The 18,651-nt window shown below is 37.3% G+C and overlaps 1 protein-coding gene across 1 annotated transcript in view; it reads left to right on the forward strand.

The window, feature by feature from the left end:
* Atr (ATR serine/threonine kinase) overlaps positions 1 to 18,651 on the forward strand; it is a 97,553-nt gene that overhangs the window by 24,605 nt on the left and 54,297 nt on the right. The window contains exons 17-22 of the mRNA XM_040739930.1: positions 1,816 to 1,908; positions 3,928 to 4,058; positions 6,225 to 6,368; positions 9,708 to 9,801; positions 10,803 to 10,928; positions 18,218 to 18,424. Of these exons, the coding sequence (XP_040595864.1) occupies positions 1,816 to 1,908; positions 3,928 to 4,058; positions 6,225 to 6,368; positions 9,708 to 9,801; positions 10,803 to 10,928; positions 18,218 to 18,424 (795 nt within the window). The remainder of the gene's footprint in view (positions 1 to 1,815; positions 1,909 to 3,927; positions 4,059 to 6,224; positions 6,369 to 9,707; positions 9,802 to 10,802; positions 10,929 to 18,217; positions 18,425 to 18,651) is intronic.

The following is an 18,651-nucleotide window of genomic DNA, read 5'->3' on the forward strand; positions in this document are numbered from 1 at the left end:
TCCCTATGTAGTTGAGAATGGCTTTGAACCTCTTATCTTTCTGCCTCTGATTCCTGAGTTCTGGGATTACAAGTCTGTGCCAATACATCCAGCTTTCTCTTTTCTCTGTCTTTTCATGTTGCAATGATTTGAAATAGTGTAGTTGATTTTTGTCCTATCATGGTGATCTCATTTTGATCCCTTTGATGGGATGATTTTGATGATTCCATTGTTTATGTTTCAATTCAGACTTTTAGATTGTGAATTTGGGGTTTATATAGGTTGGATCAGAGGAGGAAATAGATGGTGTGCACACAAGTGTTTATCTGAAAATATATTCAGTGAATAGTGCTAGTTCTAAAAGGAAATTTTAAAGAACCCAGTTTGCAGTACCAGGGATCAAGCCTAGAGTTTTGTACACGTATCTTAGGGTTACTACTGCTGTGATGAACAAAGAAACTTGGGGAGGAAAGGGTTTGTTTGACTCAGGCTTCCACATCATAGTTCATCATCATAGTTAATCAGGACAGGAATTCAAGGAGGGCAGGAACCTGGAGACAGAAGCTGATGCAGAGGCCATGAAGGAATGTTGCTTACTTGTTTGCTTCCCGTGGCTTGTTCAACCTGCCTTCTTATAGAACCCAGGACCACCAGCCCAAGGGTGGCTCCACCCACAATGGGCTGGGTCCTCCCCCATCAATCTCTAATTAAGAAAATACCCTACCTGCTTGCTTACAGCACAATCTGATGGAAATTGAGATTCCCTCCTTTCAGTTGACCTTAGCCTGTGTAGGGTTGTCATCCAACACAGCAACTACCTTACAATGAGCTATCTATTTGTAACCTCAGACCTCAAAGATATCTTTATTATTCTTCCCTGACTTGTTTTCCCTAATCTTCCCTACTTTGGGCAATGGTATTTTGTACCATTATCTACCCATTGCTTCAGCCAAAACCTGAAAATAATGTATAAGCTCTTCATGTTAAATCTGTAAGACCATATTCGACAGTGTGCCTTTCTACCCTCCTATTGCTAAACTCTTCCTTTCACTGCTTTAGCTCTATTTGCTTTGTTTTCTAAAATGACAAATTTCCAGATTTGTAGCTGTTGGCTTTAGATGATCTCTGTACCTAAAATAATAATTTCTTGGATGCTCTTCAAAGTTTCCTTATCACCCCAACTAAATTCATTTTTCTAGTTCCTATCACATGCTCATGTTTATTTTCTTACAGCACTTACCACAACCATCTTTATGTGTAGACTTATTTAGTGTCTCCTCTAATTTGCCGTGTTTTTGGGGAAAATGGCAGATATACATACTAAAGGACTATTTGTCTGGATGCCAGGAACTTTAAAGTTAGAATATTTATGTAGATTTGAGTGACACCTATATCTACATTTTATTTAAGAAAATAGGATAGGGAATTATAGAGATAGTATAGTATAGAGATGATGTGATTAAACCCAGTACTTTACTAATCAAAAAAAATTAATGATGACTAAAAAAAAAAGTTCACAAACCAAAAGGTAAGTTTCTTTGCTTGGTAAGAGTTTCTATACTAGAGAGACATGTAGGATAGATACCTAACCCTCTTCTGCACTTATCTGTGACTGTAATTCTAAGGTAGCCTGAATCAGATGCCTCAGTCAGCATTAAGCCATGCTACCTTGGAACATATGTCAGTTACCACTCATCACTAGCTCTCTTTCTTGTCATTTTTTCCTGCCTGATATAGTGGTAGAAAGCTGCCCACTAGAAGTTCTGTAATAAATCTCCAGTTCAGACAGAAAGAAGAGAGACACTTACATATAATATCTTTTCTTTAAATCCATAGGCTGATTATTTGCAACCAAAATTGTTGGGCATTCTGGCCTTTTTTAATATGCAGTTACTGAGCTCCAGTGTTGGCATTGAAGATAAGAAAATGGTAAGTAGTATTTGAATTCTAAGGGTCCAGAATAAAATTCATACTGAATATTTAGGGAACATAAGTTCTGCTTCTAGTTAAAAACATTCAAATATAAAAAGGCGCTGGACAATCTGGGTGTGGTAGCTCACACCTGTAATTTCAGCATGTGCAAGACTGAGGCTGAAAGGATGGCTGGGAGTTTGATACCAGCCTTGTCTACATATGAGTTCTAAACAAGCTTTAGCGGAGTATGAAATTGTCAAAAAAGAGAAGCAACCAAACATTTAATATTTGTGACTGAATATCATATATTTGTTCTTTAGACATTGTAAAAATAGAATTTGTACCACTTGTAGCTCTTTCGCTAATGACAAATAGGAAACCCAACTCAAGCTGGCCTAAAGAATTTTTTGGCTCTATAACTAAATATGCAAAGATAATGTAACTTCAGCCATAACTTGATTCTAGATTCAAAGACGATTTCAGAATCAGTATCTTTGGTCAGATTCACCCAGGCTAACTTTATACTTTTGTTGTTCTAGCTCAGGGTACCTTTGAACTTTGGTAGTCTTCCTGCTTCAGCCTCCTATGTGCTGGGTTTATTACAGCCTACTTGCTCAACTCGCTTTGTACTTGTTAGGTAATAATACTAATGACTGCAGGCCCATGCCATCATGATATCCAGCCCAGTGGAAAACTGAGAGCTTGAACATCAGTTGTATAATTGAATTTTATGGTTCACCTGGGTCTGATGTTGGTATTTCTATTTTTATATGAATGTATCTTAGCATGAGTTTGCAGCAGCGCCCATGTAGAGGTCAGAGGCCAATATGCAGACTTTCTTCCATTATATGTCAGGCTTGCTTTGAGAGTCGTCTTGCTGGCCCAGAAATTTTAGTATGCATTTCCCTTCTGATAACTTTAAGGATCCATGTAAGACATATAGAAAAATTTAGTTACAAATTCTAAGTCAGTACCTTTTATTTCAGTGTTAACTAATACATTTTCAATAACTTTTATTACATCTCTATGACTCCTGAAACATTTATGCCAAATGAGAGAATGAATGACTTTAAGTCTAGGAAAGTGAAATTTATGTTATAAGCCTTAAAGAGCTTCCATGTTTTGGTACATATGCTGGCTAGTTTTATGTCAACTTGACACAAAGGGTCATTGGAGAGGAAAGAGCCTCAATTTAGAAAATAGCTTCAAAAGATAGGGCTGTAGACAAACCTGTAGGTCATTTTCTTAATTAGTGATCCATGAGGGACGGCCCAGCCCATTGTGGGTAGGGCCAGCCCTGGGGCTTTGTGGTCCTGGGTTCTATAAGACAGCACACTGAGCAAGTCATGGGGAGTAAGTCAGTAAGCAGCACCCCTCCATGGCCTCTGCATCAGCTCCTGCCTTCAAGTTCCTGCCCTGTTTGAGTTACTGTCCTGACTTCCTTCAATGGAACAGTGATATGGGAAGCATAAACCAAGTAAATCCTTTTCTCCCCAAGTTGCTTTTGAACATAGTATTTCAACACAGGGGTAGTAACTTCTAAGTACATGCATAAGATTAACCAGAGACTTCATGTTCATTAGAACAATTATTAATGCAATTCATTCTGTTTCTGTTCTAAGTATATCCAGCAGTTTTTTTTGTTGCGTTAAATTCAGAAATCTTGAATTTATTATCATTAAAACCATTATTGTTTATTATGAAGCATTCTGTTTAAATTATTTTATAAATAACTGTAAGTTCAATCTTTATCTGAATTTACATTAGTGGTGTGAGACATCTTTGAAGGAAATTAAAATGTATCATCAAGATTTATTGTTTTAGAGAATCACTGGAGCAAACTAGCAAAACACTTTCAATGGCAACAAAAATAATGCAACTTGTGTTTTTCAGTTTGTAAGTTGACAAAAATAAACTGGCCAGCACTTATTAGACCTTCTGTGTTATGCATGTTGATATCATGACACTTCTACACTTGTCTGCTTCTAACATCTTGCTTATAAGTTCTGTTTTTAACCACTATTTTCTTTGTAGGCTTTGAATAGTTTGATGTCTTTGATGAAGTTGATGGGACCTAAACATGTTAGTTCTGTGAGAGTAAAAATGATGACCACACTGAGAACTGGCCTTAGATTCAAAGATGATTTTCCTGAGTTATGTTGCAGGTAAATGACTGTCTTAGTTGATATGTTTTCTTGTATTTCTAGAATTAACTCAGGCTCTTCTGTGCACCAAAGGCTTTGGACAGTCCTCCTCTGGCTGTGTCATTCTGGGATCAGGTTGGCTCCACTTCACAGCTGCTGCTGTCCTCATACTTGTCCATGTTACTGACATCTCTAAAATGCTGGGGTCTCTGCTGCATCTGGGCTGCACTTTCACTAGTGGGCTCTCTTCAGAAATCCTAGCCTTGCCACATGGTGCCAAGCCTCAGCTACTCTCCTATGACACCTTTATTCCTTCAAAACCAGTACCTTGTGGGTAACTTGCACTACCAAGTTCAGTTGCTAGCATGAGATGCAGCCTTTGCCCCTTTGGGCCACAGGTTCTGTATGCTGGCCCTGAGAAAATAATTCAAGATTTGTGATCTTCAAGAATGCTAATCCTTAGTGGCTCACGCCTTTAATCCAGGCACTCGGGAGGCAGAGGCAGGTGGAGCTCTGTGAGTTCGAGGCCAGCCTGGTCTACAGAGCAAGTTCCAGGACAGCTTCCAAAACAATGTCTCGAAAAACCAAAAAAAAAAAAAAAGCCAATCTTTTTATTTAATAATTTCTCAGCTCCAGCTAACAGAATCAGTTGTGCCTGCTAAATAATGATTTCACTTCAGAGGTGCTGGTCTCTTCTTAATTATAGCTGATTCTTCAGCCCCAGCTGGCCAGAACTATAGATTCTTAATTCAGAATATCAAACAACTTCAGCAGAGTCTTTGAATCCATCTGAAGCTATATAAGCCAGGCTTCCTTCATCTGCACTGTTCTCAACATACTTACCTTCCAAGCTCCCACAGGACAGCCCCCTGCACTCTGAGTACTCAGTGACTTTTCCAGCCCAAATGGCACTACAGTCCTCCCAAAAACACAGTGGTCAAGTCTGCCACAGCAATGATTCACACCATGATTCTGGTACCATTTTCTATCTTTGTTAGGATTTGTATTGCTGTAATAAAACAACAAGGGTTTATTTCAGCTTTTAATTGTCAGGTTATAGTCTATCAGTGAGTAACATCAAGGCTGGGACTCAAGCAACTCAGGAACCTGGAGGTGGAAACTGACAGAGAAGTCATTAAGGCATACTGCTTATTGGATTGCTTCTTATAGCTTGCCCAGTATACTTTCTTATACTATCTAGAACCACTTACCCAGGGGTGGTACCATCACATTTGGGATGGGCCTACCCATAACAATCATCAAGAAAATGTACTACAGGCTTCTCTACAGACTGATGTCCTGGGAACATTTTCTCAATTGTGATTCCCTCTTCCCAAATAACTCTAGCTTGTATCAAGTTGACATAAAACCAGCTAGCATAGTTCTTCACCTGCCTCTTTCATCTGCTGTAGTTCCTAGGCTAGCCTGGAACTTTCTGTGGGGGCAGAGCTGGAGTTATAAGTATGTGCCACCACATCTGTGTTTTTGTTTCTTGTGGCCATACTATTACCTAAAGGCTCCTGATTTCTGGAATTACAGGCCTGTACCAATATACCTGTCATTTATTTGTTTGTTTTAAGCAGGTTATCATGTAACCCAGGCTGGCCTCAAATTCAACATGATATGTAGATAGTGATTACTTCTCAAGTGGGATAACAGGCATACACCATGGGGCCCAGTTAGCCCTCTTTAAAAGCATAGCTAATTCTTTATTTGCAGGAGTGTGGAGAGATTATGACATCTTGAAAAGCACACTGTAAGTTGAAAATATCGCAAATTGGAATATATTATTTTGTGTTTTTGAGACATTGTCTTGCTGTGTGACCCAAGCTGTCCCAGAACTCAAAAGTCCTCCTACCGCAGCCTCCAAGGTATTGAAATTATAGGCACTCCCCATCATTCTGAGACTGAAAATATATTCTTTTTTTTTCTTTTGAAAATATATTCTTAATGTACCTAAACTTCTCATTACAGATAGTTGTGAGCCACCATATTGTTATAGTTGGTGTTTTTAAGTTTTGTTTGACTTAATATAGAGATCACTTCGTGAGTGTGTGTGCACATTGATCTTTTTAATCAAAGACTACTTTAATCTCTTGTATGTATATATCATCATTCAGCTAACAACTAATTGATGCTACTTTACAAATAAAAAATACTTTGAATTAATTTTTGTTTTTCACTTAGAGCGTGGGACTGCTTTGTTCGTTGCCTGGATCATGCTTACCTGGGCCCCCTGCTCAGTCATGTCATAGTAGCTTTGTTACCTCTCATACACATGCAGCCAAAAGAAACTGCTGCTATCTTTCACTACCTCATCATTGAAAACAGGTAATGTAACTGAAATTAAGCATAAAAGAATTATGTACGTACGTGTGTGCGAGAGAGAGAGTGTGTGTGTGTGTGTGTGTGTGTGTGTGTGTATGTGTGTGTGTGTGACATACACTCAGAAACCAGAGATTGACATTGCGTATCTTCCTCACTCATTCTCCAACTTATTTTTATGGTTGTTGTTTGTTTGTTTGTTTGAAGTAGGATCTTACTATGTAGCTCTGGCTTTCCTGGAACTTACTGTATAGACCAGGCTAGCCTTGAGCTCAAAGAGAACTGCCTGCCTCTGCTTCCCCAGTGCTGGAATTAACTGGTACCACCTTATTTTTTGAGACAAAGAATTTTTAAATTGACTGATTCCTGTAGTCATCCTAGCAAGCAAAGCCCCAAGAATCTTCCTGTCTTTGCTTCTTTGGTACTGGGATTATAGGAACATACTTTCCTGTGGTTACTTGGGAATCCAATGTGGGTTCACAAGCTTACAAACAAGTGCTTTAACAATGAAAAATCTCTCCAGCACTAAAATATTCTAAAATGGATTTTTTTGGGTCTCAAAATATTGGTATCCCTTTGATAATGTGGGGTTACCTTTTTAAAATGTAGAGTCCTTGAGTAAATTAAAATTATTGGTATGTAACTACTTATTTTGTAGATAGATTTTCAGTGGGTGTTGTTACTTTCTTTCTTTTTTTTTTCCCCTTGGTTTTTTCGAGACAGGGTTTCTCTGTATTGTTTTGGAGGCTGTCCTGGAACTGGCTCTGTAGACCAGGCTGGTCTCAAACTGACAGAGATCCACCTACCTCTGCCTCCCGAGTGCTGGGATTAAAGGTGTGTGCCACCAATGCCCAGCATAGGTGTTGTTTCTATTATAAATATATTTGAGACTCATCAGTTAATAGATCAGCAATTCAATTTTTTTCACTGATTTTCAATTGGTAAAAATAATTTTACCTTTCTTCTTTTCAATTAAATCAGGTATCTCGAGGAAGGTTAGGAGAGATACTCATCACTTTTTGAACCCTACCATAATTACTTGGAATTCCTTATTGTATCACAGTAACCTTTGAACCAGCCTCCCTTACTTGAGACTTTTATGGCATTTCTGTCTTTAAAGAAAAAAAAATCTCTTTATATTATTTCAACATAGAGAAATCTTCTCTAACTGTCTATTTTCTAACTATTAAACTGCAAATTGGTTAGATTTACCTTTAAAGCTGTATACATCTTGTCTCTTGAAATTTTTTTTCCTACTGATTTTCCAGTCCTACTGATTTCTATAGCAGGATGCTGTAGCAAACATGGACTAGGGACAGAACGGACCACACTTTATCCCCACTTAAATTTTTACACAGGCTGCTTCTTAACCTAAAATATCTTCCAACACATTTACAAGCTTTTTTTTTCCTGTTACTAACTTCTGTATATTATAATTGCTCTGAAATGTTAGAATTTAAGTACTACCCCCCATCCATATGCTGTTGTCATTCCTTTAAATTATTCCAGTAAACATTCAGACATGAAAACACAAAAGAGAAGATTAATATCTTTTTATACATTGAAAATACTTTTAGTTTTTTTTGGCTTTCTACATTCTAGAACAGTAAAATCACTAACATCACTTTTCACATCTCTTTTTCAGTTACAAAAATATTCATATGCTCATTGTTACAGATGGTAGAATAATTTTTTTGACTTTTTCATGTCATAAGAAACATTTTCTTTCACTTGGTGCTCAGAAGGCCTTCACCCTCCTGAGTGAACAAATTTGTCCTGGGTTTGTTTATTGGTTTTTTTGATTATTTCATCCCATGTCTAGCACAGAACTTAGCATCTAACAGTATACATGCTAGGTATTTCTCATTTTTTATGCGTTAATAAAGACTAGAATTAAAAATGCTTTAAACCTAGAAATATTTTATTATAATTTAAGCAGCTAAAATGTTACAGCATCAATAAAGATTATTTGCATATTTTTCTCTAAAAATTCTTTAGGAAAACTTGTATTTGGGGATAGATATCCACTACTTTCTGCTATTACAGATCACTCCAAATGTGGTGCCTTAGAAACAGTGAACTCCTTTATTTGCTCATGATTTTGTAGTTTAGACTTTGTTAAGATTGTTATTTCTTCTGTTGATCTCATCAGAGATCACTGGTATGGCCACATTTGGCTAGAACATAGACTGAAGTGGACACCTCTGTGTCCATGTAATGTTAGAGCTCTTCTCCTCTTTGTCTTGTCCATGTTGATAACCAGATTTCTTGAATGATGACTCAGCATTTTCCTGAGCACAAAAATGGAACTGCTAGGCCTAAGCCCTTTCCTATTCACAACATCTTTCCTCATTGTAGTGATATTTTGTTTGTAATCTAACAAATAAACCTTGCCTGAAGATCAGAGTGCTGAGCTAAGCCACTAGTTAGCCACACACCTAGTTAAGGTCTAAGCCACTAGTTAGCCATACACACACTAAACCTTTAGTTAGCCACATACCTAAGCCACTAGTTAGCCATAGAGGACAAGCAGTGGTGGTCACACCTCTAATTCCAGCACTCAGGAGACAGAGGCAGATGGATCTCTGTGAATTCAAGGCCAGCGTGGACTACATGAGAGTAAGTCAGTTTAAAAGAGAAACAGAGCTCACACCTTTGATCCCAGCACGTGGCATGACATGACTTTAATCCCAGCGCTAGAGAGAAATATAAGGCAGGAGCTCAGGGCAGTCTGAGGTTTGGTGAACAGCATTGCAGTCTGCAGTCACTCTGAGGACGGGATCGCCCACCCCACTTTGGTCTGAGTCTTGGTAGAGGTAAGAACTCTACTGACTTGACTGCTTTGCTTTTCTGATCTTCATCTTGTACCTCAATATCTGTCTCTGGGTTTTTATTAATCATGCTACATCCCACATGTTTTTAGCAATAAAGGAATTCTTGTACCTGTTCTGTGTTAAAGAATAATGGGATATATATGAGTGCATACTGAGAAACATGGTATTGTGAGTCACTGGTGTGAGAGACTATCGAGGATGATTTTTTTTGTCGGTTATTTGCCATTATTAAGTGTTCTAATTTACTTGTTTACCTTATTTAGCTTGTAATACACTATCGATTGAGCCTAGTCATACTGCTTGTTAAGCAATCACTCTATCATTGACTTATTCCTAATACAATTGCTAATTAGTTGTAGTTGTTAAATTGTTAATTTAGCTGGGATCCTAGGCATGGCCAGGAAGATTGCTTTGCATGTGAATAGTAACAATGAGTTTTTAAGTATGAATTTTATTAGCTTTTTATCTTCACATTTTGCTTTACATTAATAGTTGCAAATCTTTCTATTAGGGATGCTGTGCAAGATTTTCTTCATGAAATATATTTTTTGCCTGATCATCCAGAATTAGAAAAGATAAAAGCAGTTCTTCAGGAATATAGAAAGGTATTTCATTTCTTTACTTATGATATGGAAGATCTTAAATACAAAATTGCTCCTGAATTCCAGTAAAGTGAAAAAATATCCTTTATAATCAAAGCTGAGTATGGTAGCTCATGCCTTTAATCCCAGCACTCGGGAGGCAGAAGCAGGTAGATCTCTGAGTTCAAGGCCAGCCTGGTCTACAGAATGAGTTCCAGGAGTACACAGAGAAACTCTGTCTCAAAAAAAAAGAAAGATATAAGGTAATAGTACTATGAATCCATGATGTTGGAAGGAAAGTTTTATCATTTCAAAAAATTTTTTTTATTTTTGTTTTGCTTTGTTTTGGGACAGTCTCTTATAGCTTAGGCTGTCTTCACATACACTATGTAGCTGACGCTGGTCTTGAATACTTTATCTACTTGCGTAGCATTCCAAATGCTGGAATTATAGTCATCTACCGCTACCATATCCTATTTATGTGAGAGACATATTAGCATTAAATAAAAGCCTTCCTCTCTACATTCCTGTGGGAAAAGTATGGGATGATCCCAGTTATATCCTGCTAGAAGTCATAGTATCACTATATCAGATATAAATTATTCTTGATCATCTTGAAATCTTAAAAACTTTATGAAATTATAAAAATACTATGATTTCATAGATTTCAGGACAGAAACTAGAATACTTTGAGCTGTGAAAGGACTGAGTAGAGTTCACAGACATGGTTCAAGGTCATTATGTAACCTCTGTAAATTAGGGAAAGCTTGTATTTCTTATCTAGAAGCACTTATTTTAGATAAATTTTTATTCAGTTGGAAGAAAATGTCTAGTTCTAAAGATTTTAGAATAAAAAAATTTCCCCTAAAAACTATTAGTGACAGACTTTGCAAAAGAAGGCATAGAAAGACTTTTAGTTGGGTTATAGTTTAGCTATTTTAATAGTAACTTCTTATGTAGAGAACATAGGCCTTTCAGAGGTTGTTAGGATAGTTTATAAGGTATGTTTTCTGTTCTTTGTCTAGGAGACATCTGAGAGTACTGACCTTCAAACCACTCTCCAGCTATCCATGAAAGCAATTCAACACGAAAATGTAGATGTTCGTATCCATGCTCTTACCAGCTTGAAGGAAACCTTATATAAAAATCAGGTATGCAAGCCGGGTGGTGGTAGTGCACACCTGTCATCCCAGCACTTGGGAGGCAGATGGAGCTCTGTGAGTTTGAGGCCAGCCTGGTCTACTGAGTGAGTTCCAGGACAGCCAGGACTGTTTCACAGAAAAACCCTATCTAAAATAAACAGACAAATAAATAATCAAATCAGGTATGCTGAAGTGATGTTATTCTGATTATAAGAAAAAAGTATTGGGAGTTTAAGTTTAAAGGAAAGATGATAGATTGGCATTTTTGCTTAATGAACTTAGTCATATTTACTTTACCTAGATTATCAGATCTGCCTGAAGAATGAATAAATAGTCCATGAAATAGATGCCATTAACTTCAGTCTTAAAAATTTGCAGAATATTCTGTTGTTTTGAAGGGTCCTGATTTCATAGTTTCACTTTAGACTACTGCATCTTCTTTGAATTTTTAAGAATTGTTTTTATTTTTGGTGTGGTATTTATGTGACATGAATATGTAGCGTATTTTCATGTGTTCAGGCATCTTCCTCTGTCGATCTCTGCCTTTTTAAGATGGTTTCTCACTGCACTGGAAACTCACTGTTTAGGTTAGGTTAACTGAGTTCTGAGCTTCTGGTGTCCTCCTGTCTCTGCCTCCCAATCCTGGGTTTCCAGCCATGTACAACCATGTCCCACTTTTTAAAATGAGTACTAGATGTTTGAACTCAGGTCTTCATGCTTGCACGGCAAGCACTGTTAAACCAGTGGGCCATCCCCTCAGCCTTGACGACTTCATGATCTTAAATAAGGATTTGAATGTTTGTAGTATTCTTTTTTTGTAAGAGAAACTTTATCTTGCTAGCTGCTTTGGTTTATCCCCCGCCAGTTGCCTGGGCTCTGCCGCTTTGTAGTCCCCAAATAACACACAAGACGCTGTATTAATTATGAAGCTGTTGGCCTTGCTTGTTTCTTACTGGCTAGCTTTGACTTAAGTATTTACCCCATAATTGTTAATCTAAGTATGCCTCTTACCGGAGAAGTTTCCGGGCTCCTACCCCATGGCGTCACATCTCGAACTCTCTTGTGTTTCTCCTTCCCAGAATCCTCCTGGACTCCTAGTCCCACCTATCTAGATTCCTGTTGGCCAACAGTGCTTTATTAACAAATGTACAGGACTTCCCCCATCATCTCCTCTTTTCTGTTTAAACAAAAAGAAAGGTCTTAACTTTAGCATAGTCAAATTATATATAACAGAACAGTTATCAAATAAGAACATAGTTACAATATTTTAGCAAGATTTAAAGAAAATATCATCCATCCCATCCTTGTGAGTTCAAAGTTCTATATGTAGCTTATCTTTTATCATAACTAAGGAAAACTGTAACTATAACTATCTGTCTTCAACTCCATCAAAGACCACAGAAGGATAATATATAAACACTAGGATTGACAGAGACATCTTACTGCCTGGACAGTCACCCGAAGTTCCTCTGTAACGTTGGCGCATCCATCTTCAGCTCATAGGCCACAATGTGTCCAGAAGATTTCTCAGGAAAGCAGGAAATTTCAAAACTGTCCATCTGCATCAGCAGTCTGTCAGTCATTTTTCTGTGTCATGCAGAAAGTCTGGTAGACTCTTCCATGAAGCAGGAACTCTGTAAAACTGAGTTCAGCAGTTACTTTTATGTGGGTCCTGCATGTCCAGATTATACAACAACAGTCAAGCAGTACAGGCAAGAGCAGTTTCTTGCCCAAATGGCTAATCTTGCCATGTTGAAAGCAAACTCCATAACAAATTTCTTCGATGCCCATCTTCCTCTCAGACGTAATTGGTGCTGCCAGGAGCACACATTTCTCATTGTCAAGAAAAACCCTAGACCATTTTAAATGCCATTTTCTGAAGGTCTTTGAGAGGTTTGAAGACTGTTTACCTATCTCAAATATATTTCTGTATATCTAGAAAACCTAATTTACCTAACTACAAATTCCGACTATTATAAGTAACTATCTATAGTCTATATTTAATTATGCATTACATTTTAAAAGATCAGTATAAGCACAATACTTAATCAAGAGGAGAAATATACACATCACAAAATTGACCTTGAATTTGTATCAATAAATGAAAAACAATACCCATACCATAATTCCCTTTTTTACCATTAAAAAAGACTGGCTGTGATCACTAGCCAATTATAAATAACCCTATTTAAATGAGAACAAAGATTTATAAACAAGATGGGAATTAGGACGTTGCTCATTCCAAACTGCTTTGTGCTGGAAGGGGGCGCTGTTTATACCATGGGGATCATGACAAAACTCAGAAACCTGTATAAGTCCTTATTTTCGTGGTCTGTAAAGCTCCATCATCTTAGCTGTTTCAGTTGTTGGAACACCTGGTCCACTGCTTCCGGGGGTCTTGGTTCGTCAAACCACAGAAGCCTGGAAGGAATCCTCAGCTTTTCGTTTTCTGTGGAAACATAAGTAAAATCTCCTTTTCCAAGTAACATATCCTTATACTTAAAATTTGAAGTCAAGGCATTTTTAAAAGATAGAAGTTGGATTAATTCAGCAGCATTTATAATCAAGTGTACCTTAGCAGTTCCTTCCTGAGTAATCAAAAAACTGAAAAACACAATAGCGTACAGTATCCAGACTTTCTGTGTATTTTCCATCTTTACGTGGCTTATTTATTTATCTATTATTACTTTATTTCTTTTACTTTTATTTATTTTTCTCTGAGACAGGGTTTCTCTTTGGAAATCTGCCTGCCTCTGCCTCTGGAGTAAATCCTACCTGCGTGCGCCACCACAACGCCGGCTTTTGTATTTATATACCACTTTGTCGTTTCATTTTCTCTCTCAATCTCACATATATTTTTAAACACACTGTAAACCTTTAGAGGCTTTCCTTTATCCAAGTCTGACTTTACTGTAAATCTTTGTTTTTCTGGCCACGTGTCTTATCTGTTAAAACCGTGGCTGTTTTAAACTGCCGTTTTCAAGATGGCGGGCGTAAGCGTGACTTCAGCTTACCGCCTCAGTCCATGCTGACCTCCAGCAAAAGCTGCCACTACCAGCTGTACGTACAACTTTTCAATTGTTAGCAGAGTCTCTTAAAACAACCTTGCTGTTTTGTTTTTTTTTTTCTTTTTATGCTGAGTCAGGAAGACTCCCGTAAGCGAGCCACGTGAATCTCAGCTTGTCGATAGCAAAACAGAGCCCACCTGAGAAAATGCTGCTATGAAAAATCTGTGCTTCTCTCCGTTCTGTTTCTAAAATTCCTTTAAAGCTTTTGTTGTTTTGCGTGGAAATTCAATCCCACTCCTGACAACCATTCTGTTAAGAGAAACTTTATCTTGCTAGCTGCTTTGGTTTATCCCCCGCCAGTTGCCTGGGCTCTGCCGCTTTGTAGTCCCCAAATAACACACAAGACGCTGTATTAATTATGAAGCTGTTGACCTTGCTTGTTTCTTACTGGCTAGCTTTGACTTAAGTATTTACCCCATAATTGTTAATCTAAGTGTGTCTCTTACCGGAGAAGTTTCCGGGCTCCTACCCCATGGCGTCACATCTCGAACTCTCTTGTGTTTCTCCTTCCCAGAATCCTCCTGGACTCCTAGTCCCACCTATCTAGATTCCTGTTGGCCAACAGTGCTTTATTAACAAATGTACAGGACTTCCCCCATCATTTTTTTTAAGTATTTTATTCATTTATTGTGTATTATACAGTCTTCTGCCTGCATGCCAGCAGAGGGCACCAGATTTCATTCAAGGTGGTTGTGAGCCATGAGCCACCATGTAGTTGCCGGGAATTGAACTCAGAACCTCTGGAAGAACAGTCAGTGCTCTTAACCGCTGAGCCATCTCTCCAGCCGGATTTGAATGTTTGTATATCAGCAGTTTATGTGAATTTTTCTGTTGTAACTACCCTATTGATATGTCAGATAAAATTTCAATGATTTTATTATATATAATTGGACTGAGCTAACTTTATTACTTTTTGTTTATTGGATTTTGAGTAGCCCAAGCTAGCCTCAAACTTTGAGTCAAAGATAGCCTTGAACTCATGATTTTCTTGCCTCAGCTTCTTGAGAGATAGAATTATAGGCTTATACCATCATGTTGATATTTCTCTTTCTTTGCTTTTGCCCTGTTTCTTGCCTTCCCTCTGCTTCTTTCTTCCACACTTCTAGTTGTGCTACTTATATTAAAAGGGGTCTTTTTGAGGGGGGAGTGGCAAATTCCAGAAGGATAAGACGATCGTAAGAAGCTCAAATTAATTTTGATAGGATGCAGAATTCTATTTAAAACTCATATGTACTAATTATTACAAAGTAGAGAAGAATTCATTGAGAATAAAATGCCAGGGACTTATGCTAGACACTTCTAAATTGTCCTGGAATAAAGATGATGCCTGAATCAACTCTCCAACATCAAAAGTAACAATAAGAAGAACACATAAATCTTAGCATAATCCACACCTTCAGTATCATTATAAGATAGATCCAGAGAATCAGAGGTTTTGAACAGTGTAAGGAGGAAGACCAGAACTAGAGCTTCATTCACAGTTTATCAAAACTAGAAATGCCTTCTGAGTACTGACTATGGAGAAGATACTGGAAAATATATAGATATTAGGTCTCAGACAGTCATTGTCCCTGGGAGAAGTAAAAGAATAGGGACGAGGAAGAGGAACCATGCTTTGAAGACCTTGTTATAAACAGAAAGAAGACAGGGAGAAGACTTAAAAGTCTTGTAGAAATAAATTTTAAAATGGTGCTTTATTTTTAAGTAATTAGCTGTACTATGCTGGTATAGGTATTTATGAAATAAAAATCTTAAAGCCATTGCAAAATACATATTCTTAGAGTTAATATGATGATTTACAGTATGAATAGAAAAATTACATATAAGAAAGGTGGGTGTAAATACATATGTCAGTGGGGAGGCCTCGACAATCTATGGGGCCTCTGGTAGTGGATCAGTATTTATCACTGGCGCATGAATGGACTTTGGGAGCCCATTCCACATGGAGGGATGTGCTTTCAGCCTGGACACATGGGGGAGGGCCTGGACCCTGCTCGGATGATGTTACAAGACTTTGGGAATCCCCCATGGAGTACCTTACCCTTCCTGGGGAGAGGAGGGAAGATGGGATATAGGGGACTGGTGGGGAACGGAGGAAGAGGGGAGGGAGAGGGTGCAGGGATTGACATATGAAGCAGGCTTGTTTCTAATTTAAATAAGATAATAAAATAAAAGTTGGGTATAGTGGTGTATGTCTTTAATCCCAGCTCCAAGGAGACAGAGACAGAAAGTTTAAAGCCAGCCTTGTCTGCATAGAGAATTTGAGGCCAGCCAAGGCTTTGTATAGTAAGACTCTGTCTCAAAAACCAAAGAAAAAGGAAAAAAGAAAGTGAAAAAGAAATCCAAGTATGGTACTGTAATTCCAGTACTTGAAAGACTGGTTCAGGAAAGAATGCTTAAGACCAACCCAAGGGACAGCATGAAAACCTGTCTTAAAGTCTTTTGGTTGTGACAATTCTTTCTTAAAAGCAACCAAAAAGTAAAAGAAAACTAGATTTAGCACTATAACCTAAATTAAGAATTTCAAATACTTGTAAATTTTAAAAAATTGATGAGAATTTTAATTTTAATTAGACAGTGCTGGACAGGTAGTTAACTGTTTAATAGCGCTTGCTCCCAGTCATGGAGACCAAAGTTCAGATCTCAACAACGACATTAATCATGCATTTATATATGCCCATAATCCCAGCTCTGAGTTTGAGAGGAAAGATGAATTGCTGGGGTTTTTAGCCTATCCTAGAAAACTTGAGTCCCAAGTACAGGGAGCCCTTGCCTCAAAGGAATAGGTACAAAGTGATAGAGGAGAGCATCCAATGTCTTCTTCTGGTGTCTGCATGCTACATGTGCATACACTCGCCTGGACACAGATACATACACACACACACACACACACACAACCTTAGAAAAATTTAAATGAATAAATAAATAAATGAGATTAAAGGACATAACCAAGAATATATGAACTACAGGTCACTGAACTCAAGAAGTCAACTGAAAAAAAATGAGCAAATTAGAATACATTTTACTAAAATATTTAAGTGTCATTGATAAAGTATTAAAAATAATATCTTAAGATGCCGAAGCAATAGGACAGAATTAATATTTAAAACTAATTAAAGAGATCTTTCTAGAAAAAATGTCTATTATAAATGCTAAAGTAATCATTTTATACAAAGAAAATGCCAAGTAGTCAACTCAGATAAATCATAGACTTTGGTAATACAAAAAAATTCAGAGTTTCTAGTCCCAAAACTGAAAATTTGTTTACTTTTTTTAGACTTATTTTTCTGCGTATGAATTTTTCACCTATTGTATATACTACATGCATGCCCATTGCCTATAGGTCAGAACTGGAACTGGAATTATGGATGGTTATGAGCTACACTGTGAGTGCTGGGAACTGAACACAGGGCCTCTGTAAGAGCAAGTACTCTTTAACTCTTAAGCCATCTCTCTAGCATTCCCACCCTTTAGAATTAATTAGAATGGCAAGGAAACTAGGTTGATAGGGGTCTAGAGACTATGTCTCCAAAAACAAAACAGAACAAAACAAAAAGACTCCAGCTTATTAGAATATAATGGTTGAGAACAGTTTTAAATACACAAGAACTAAAGAAGTACTATTTTTACAAGTGAGCCCTTCCTAAGACTTTTATTTAAGGATGGGTTTCATTTTGTCCAAATGACAGAGGAAAGTTTGTAAAGAAGACTTATAACTGCTATTTATATATTTAACTGTAAATCTAAGATTAATACTTGGTCAAGAGAATCTCTATGAATGTATACCCTCTAATAAGTAAACTCAGTAATTGTTACATGAGCAATTGCTAGAAGTAAAAATATATGTGGGTCATTATATACATTTAAAACTGGCAAACTAGGTATAGGCTTAATAGAAAATAAGTATTAGGGGTGAGGGAGGGAGGGAGGGAGAGGGAACTGAAAGTGACATGCGTAAAAAGTTAAATAAAAAATATGGAAAAAAAAGAAAATAAGTACGAAAATAATACCATCTAAAAGATGATTCTTGGACAAGAGAGAGGGCTTAGTTAAGTAAGTAGTACTACTGCTGCAAAACATCTTGTGAGCTATTTTATATAAAGTCATCAAGAACTAATTGAAAAGACTGAAGATACAGAAATTTAATTTTGTTTGTTTTAATATTTTTAAGTTCTATTTTAGAAAAACATGCTGAAAGAGTTCTATATAAACTTTCTACTTTTACTTTAGGAAAAACTGATAAAATATGCAACTGATAGTGAAACCGTGGAGCCTGTTATTTCACAGCTGGTGACAGTAATTTTGAAAGGCTGCCAAGATGCAAACTCTCAAGCTCGCTTACTGTGTGGGGAATGTTTAGGAGAATTGGGGGCAATAGATCCAGGACGATTAGATTTCTCAACAACAGAAACTCAAGGAAAAGATTTTACATTTGTGGTAAGTGATGATAATTTTGAGTGTTAATATTTCTCTAAGTTATTTTTGTTTTGTTTTGCTTTGTTTGAATTTTTTATCCTGTGTATGAGAGTTTTACCTGAATTATGTCTTTACATGACATACATGCCTAGTGTCCACAAAGGCTAGAAGAGGGTGTTGGATCCCCTGAAACTAAAATTGCAGACAGTTGTGAGCTCCCATGTGGGTGCTGGAAACTGAACCCTGTT

Source organism: Mesocricetus auratus, unplaced genomic scaffold (genome assembly GCF_017639785.1).
Source record: "Mesocricetus auratus isolate SY011 unplaced genomic scaffold, BCM_Maur_2.0 Super-Scaffold_100691, whole genome shotgun sequence".
In the NCBI taxonomy this organism is placed as follows: Eukaryota; Metazoa; Chordata; class Mammalia; order Rodentia; family Cricetidae; genus Mesocricetus; species Mesocricetus auratus.